Here is a 6,118-nt window from a genome sequence, read left to right as displayed (position 1 = left end):
GCTGGCGGGCTGCGGCGCTCGGGCCTGCCTCAGCGACACCCTGAAACTGCAAACACACACAGGGATAGCGAAGGACTCAGCGCTTGTTTGCAAGAGATGGAAGTGGAGGAAAATGCACGATGAGAAGCAAAGGTACATGGCAATAAAGGTTAAGGTACTTTTATTATAAAAGTCTATACAATGAGCACCAGACATAGCAATGCAATTACATCTGGTTCAGTTATATATATTCATATCTATATATCCACATAGATATATAGGGTTTGCTTTTACCAAAGTAAAACTGTTATATCACAAAATGCCTAGTTCTACCATTTCTTTATTGCTCAACAAGGATGGCACAAAACACACTCAGCATAACTGTTGCCATGCTTATCTACTATACTGAATAAACAGCCAAACACTGCATAACAAACACAAAGCAGCTGTTAATTCTGAATTGGAACCAGTCTGATCACTCACTCACTTATAAAAATATTGGAATCATATAGATTTAAGCATTATAAAGGAGGAATATATTATTTAAAACATTTAAATAGTGCATATTGACATTTTGCATGTGGTATATAAAACACAAACATTCATGTACAACACTATACAGTACACATTAGGTTCAATGTTTGGATACACCCGTGTCTGCAGACTGATAGAAAAGTAACTGAAGTGTACATTGCACAATGGAACTGAATAGAATCGGGAAATGGTCTCAAGACTAGTTTAACCTCTTCGTTCTCTAAGGTCCCGGATCATTTTGCAGTTAAAAAAGAAAAGGCATACCACCAGTGCTCAATAGTTTTAGTGCTTTTTTTTTTTTTTTCTGAATTCCAAAGTTACATGCCTACAAGCAGAGTAAATCAAAACAAGAAGTATTCTACAGTACACAGATGAAATCTGAGCACTAAAAATCCTACTTTCGACCTATTTCGTATGCTGCGTGACAGAACAGCGAGTCTCCGAGGTCACATGCGAGCCAGTTCTTACACTGAAAGTTCAGTTTTGGTCTTTCATAAAGCGGAGTGAAGAGCAGCCGTGCTGGCGTTAGCCAGTCACAGACACATGCAGTGAGAGGAGGTGCATGCAGAACGTGGCCACGATCAAACCGATACACGGAAGGGAAAAAAGAATAATTGAGAAAGCACCAGTTAAAATTAACACTTAGATTTCGCCAGATCAAAACCAGCTGCTGATGGCTGTTGCAGAGCATAAAGCTAGGAGCTAAGTCGTCATTCAGCACAGCAGATGTGAGACGCAAAACATTATTTAGTTTCAACTCTGAAGCTAAATCATGCAAGGCCCATAAACTGTTTTGCTTACATCGTAAGGATTAGATAACTTATTTTTATTCTCCAACTGTAAAACAAAATTGTGATAAACAGCAGTAATTTTCACTCAGAGCCAACCGTGCAACCCCGTGGTGAGCATTAACTACGCTGATTTTAGCCCTTATTTCAGGTATTTCAGGAATTTTAACTGTCCTAAGCCAGCTCTTTCCTGCTGGAGCTATGCAAGTCTGCGTGCCATCAGATTTCCCATACACCGACATGTTCATTATGTTCCTCAAATCTTCCGAAAGCGGAGATGCAGTATCCAATTCAGACCAAACACTACGTCACCACTAGTGGATAAACAATAACCGGTAAAATGAGAAAATGAACAACAGTAACGCAAGTCCTGTAGGCAGCATGTGATATAACTTTGCAGTTTTCCAAGTTTTAAAAGACACTAAGCAAGGTCACTTTCTGGTTTGTCCACGGTCATCTTTAGCAAGGAGGAAACGTGACCACTAACGAGCAAAATCCATAGATGTTAATTATTTTACTGTGTTACAGGTGCAATTTAGAAAACAAAAAATTAAAGTTGTTCCACAGCAGTCCTTTGAAAGGAATTTCAGTCTGTTTTTTAAACATTCCAGGGAAGAGCTGTACGTTTAATTTGCTGACTTTTTTTTCCTATAAAAAATAGGCAAGAGGAGTCGTTCAGTGTAGCACTATGCTATTAATAACTTCTTCAATAACGCAAAAAGTTGATAATAACAAAAGTCTCAAAGTTCTTGAGTGCTAAAGAAAAAAGGCTATGGTTGTTTTCAAACAAGATGGATGCATCTGCAATACAAAACTTGGATGGAAACTGTGTTTGCTAAAGTTGGATAGAGCAGTCTCTGACTTAGAAACCTTACCTGCTCCCTGGACAGGACCTGCTTACCCTTCCAGCGCCTTACAGCGGCACCACGGAACAGTGCACAAACTGGCCTCTTTCAACAGCGCGTGACAAATGAACACAAGCACCCAGTAAGTACAGTGGTTGTCTACAGAAACATGTTATTCAATGGTTTGGAGGAACAGAATTTAAATTGATTTTGAAGAATCTTGTTTGCTGATAAGGACTTCTAGCAGCCTAAGCTTGGCTTTAATTTTCTTGTACTCCCTGTACTCATCAAGCATTGGAACCCGATCTTCTTTCTGTACGTTCCTGTAAAAAGAAGCACACCTAAGTTTCAGGAAAATCCTCTGGACTGCAGCAAGTCAAACACAAAAGCAGCAGAGTGCAGTTCTCTCACTGCAGATACAATCATTTTTGGCAGGTTGTTCGCCAACAACAGACACATCGCTGTATTTTAGTTCCTTGTAGTTAAAATTGCCATCACCTAAAAAAACCGAGCAGAAAACCCAGCAGCATTTATTCGGCACAACTGCTGCAGCCCTGTTTATAAACCATTCTCAAGTTCTTCTGGAGATTTTAACTACAGGATACAAACCCTTTCATTTCAGATCCTGCATATACATTACAGAAAGATACAAATACATTGGAGTCGATCTACATTTTCACTGTAGACTGACCCACAAACTGACAGCAGAGAATTATTTTTATTTAAGACTGGACTGTAATAGATTAATCTATTAGTCTGACTCATTTTTAAACAACCCTTCATTATCAACCTCATTATTGGCCGTTAAAGACAAAAGGAGCTATGTCCCAAATTCGGTAAGGGCATGATGAAGCCACGTTACTGGAATTTGTGTGACCAGCGGTGCAGGAGTTTCTAGTTAAGGAGGCAGTATAGCTACGTGAGAACCTCTGCCCATCGGAAGCGTCTGATCTCCTGAGAGCGTTGTTAGGTTTGTTCCTGAGGTGATAGACCCCAAAGAACCTCCTGTCACACACCAAGGGCAGCAGCTCAACCAAACTCATAATGACAGATGTTCAAATAAGAAGCCTAAAAGAACTAAGCAAAACAGGAGAATAAAAAATGATCAACCCCTTTATTGGTAAAGCAAATCTCCTCTGTCAGGACTGACCTACTGGACCAACGGACAAACAGGCAGACTTCCCTGCCCTGTGTTAAAGACAGAGGGATAATCCGAAGGGGGTTTTATAAATAACAATTACTTTTTTTAAAAGTATTTTAAAATGTTAATTTTTTTAAATAAAAAAAATATCTCCTTCCCTTTTCGTTATTATGCATCACAGACTGTACTAGACAAAACACAACTCAGGAGCAGGCTTCCTCCACTATTAAAAACATGCAAAATGTTACCTCCTTCAGGAGATTATTCATAGTAGAGACTAAACCAGATCAGATTCCATTTGGCCACGCTCATATAGAAAGTTGAAAAAATACTTGTCTACAAAATGAGGCTGCTGTCCGGCATCTGGTTTTGTGCTAAACCAACCTTCCATTCTGCTGATAAAACTCCTCTTCAAATTCTCGTAATGTCTTGCGTAGCTTCTTTTTTTCAGCTCTGGCTTTCCACAGCTGCTCCAATAATTCAGGCCTAAAAATTTCAAGCGAAAGAAAAATACTGTTGGCCGTACAATTGAACTGAAATTCTTCAAAGCATGCTCAACAACCACTGAGCTAGCTGCACTAATAATGCATCTGTCTTGCTCCTAAGGAATATGCTCTCCGTCTGATGGTGAAATACCGAGAACAAACTGGTAGTTAATAACGGGGTGTAAATTTTCTGCTGTCTGCACAGCTCAAGTCAGGCTGAAGGAGGTTTGGAAGATACCAAACGATCCAGCGAATACGAGGAGATCTTCGTCAGGCATGTCAGAGGAAAGAACGCCCATCCGAGCCAAGCGCTCCCTGGGAAGGGCCGCACGCGTCACTCCCTCCAGCCAACGTCATACGTTCGGTATCGTGACTCTAAGCGCACCGATTGTGACGTCTGTAATAGAATTACCCACTGCTTGTTTTGACGTACATAGAAGCAGCGCGGGTGCTGGACAGCCGAAGGTCCCGGGTCAGCTTCTCTTGACCATCTTCAACATCAGACTCAGAGTTTTCAACCGGGCTTAGAACAGACTGTGCCTGGACAGCAGATTTTAAGATATCGTTCAGGTCTGTAGACAAACCATCACTTTCCTCCTCTTCTTCCTGAAAGCCAAAGTGGAAATTCAAACCACATGAAACACTGCCGTTCCCTATTAAAAGTGCTGGAAAGTATTTTTTAAAACTGCACTGTACGCACCTTAATTTCCTCAAAAAAATGGGCAGTTTCACCTTCAATAATGGGCTGTAACATCTGCCCCCGCCTCTTGGTTGATGGTGACCCCTGCAATATTTTAGATTTGTTTTATTATATGCAATTAGACATTGAATGCTGTGTGTGGTCAGAATTTTGCCGAAGTCACCTAATACCTAAAGGTATTTCTTCTTTCAGAAGAATGAAAGACTGCAAGCATACTTACAGAGCACAAACGAAATAACCATTAACGCAAGAAGCTCAGATGCCCAAAGTACCCTTGGACACAGAAGTAAATGTTGTAGCTTATAATTCATGTAAGAATATTCTCCTTCGGACTTAAAATGAAAAGCACTTACTCTCTCCACGTTCTGTAGAAAACTCATAAAGCCCAGTGCTATCTCTGAATTTCGTATTTACTCTTGTTCCTCCCAAACCAAACCACAGGGAGACTGTAGCGTTACACGAGGCCAGAGGCGGATTTTTATCTTCTGCCAGACATACCCTGGGAATAATGCTGCCATTTCTTTTTCTAGGCTACTCTGAAGCCCCGCAATTGGAAGAGCTGTGTAAGAGTTCTTTGTTGCCACCTCAGTGTCAAGATCCTTTGACCTTCAGCCTGAAGAGGTGCCGCTGGGCCGTACAGGAGCTGCTGTCAGCGGCACACTGGCAGTTACGCCCTGCTCACCCGTTATCCCCGGACAGCATAAGCAATTTCAACAGACAGACTCTTTGAGCAGGAGAAGGGTGGAACACAAAAGCCACACAGACAATGACCTGTCAAAAAAACTTCAGTTCCTGAAAAGTAAATAGTTTCCTGCTGCTTTGGACATTTCCATGCAGGCTTCAGAGTACGTGATTAGCATACCACGATGCCGTATGAAAGATCTCACGGAAACAAGTGTCGTATAAACCAAAAAACAACTTTGGAAATACCTGGCACTGAACGTCCTACCTAGAAGCTACCACTGAACAATCCTTGGTAATTAGAGAGCTCCACTTATCTGTTTCTCTCAGGTTTCAAAAGCAGAGGCCTGTGAAAAACATTTTACAGGTGTTGCCTATGGCACAGATTAGGAGTTATGTTACCAAGATCTCTTCTGAATTTAAAACCCTCTTGGTTGGCTATTATCCATCCCTTTATTTATTTTTTCCCACCCAAAAAAAAAAAAAAAAAAAAGTGAGCAACTATGATATAGTCATAAAGCTACTGATAGTCACAGAATCACAGCATGGTTTGGGTGAGAAGGGACACTTAAGGGTCATCCAGTCCAACCCCCCTGCACTGCCCAGGGGCATCTTCCACAAGATCAGGTTGCTCAGAGCCCCATCCAACATCTTGGCTGAAGAGTCAGAATTTGGAGGTGAGAGATGGGATAAAACTCAGGTAGCCCAAGGCACCACAATAACCCGTCACTCGCCAGTGATGGAGAAACGCTGAGGCGCTTAATAGCAACCCATATTTAGGGGCTCAGAAAGGGACACCGACATCAAAGCCTTAAACTGACATACGACTGCAATGTAAATAACATTTTTCTATAAAAGCAGCTACCCAAGAATGCATGCATAAGAAAGGAACGTTCGTGAACCAGTCCCTGTATCTCAACATACTTCAGCTTAAAGGGGACAGCTAAGGGCGGTCAGAGTCAACG

General features: G+C 41.5%; 1 protein-coding gene across 3 annotated transcripts in view; it reads right to left on the bottom strand.

The window, feature by feature from the left end:
- Positions 1 to 248: 248 nt before the first annotated feature.
- FAM13B (family with sequence similarity 13 member B) overlaps positions 249 to 6,118 on the bottom strand; it is a 40,549-nt gene continuing 34,679 nt past the window's right edge. For all 3 annotated transcript variants that reach the window (XM_035896695.1, XM_035896697.1, XM_009641219.2), the window contains 4 exons: positions 4,473 to 4,556; positions 4,206 to 4,378; positions 3,672 to 3,773; positions 249 to 2,469 (listed from right to left, as the gene is read on the bottom strand). In XM_035896695.1, the coding sequence (XP_035752588.1) occupies positions 2,346 to 2,469; positions 3,672 to 3,773; positions 4,206 to 4,378; positions 4,473 to 4,556 (483 nt within the window). In that variant the 3' untranslated portion in view covers positions 249 to 2,345. The remainder of the gene's footprint in view (positions 2,470 to 3,671; positions 3,774 to 4,205; positions 4,379 to 4,472; positions 4,557 to 6,118) is intronic.

Source organism: Egretta garzetta, unplaced genomic scaffold (genome assembly GCF_000687185.1).
Source record: "Egretta garzetta isolate BGI_Z169 unplaced genomic scaffold, ASM68718v1 scaffold26, whole genome shotgun sequence".
NCBI lineage: Eukaryota > Metazoa > Chordata > Aves > Pelecaniformes > Ardeidae > Egretta > Egretta garzetta.
This window is presented reverse-complemented; position numbering and strand designations above follow the sequence as displayed.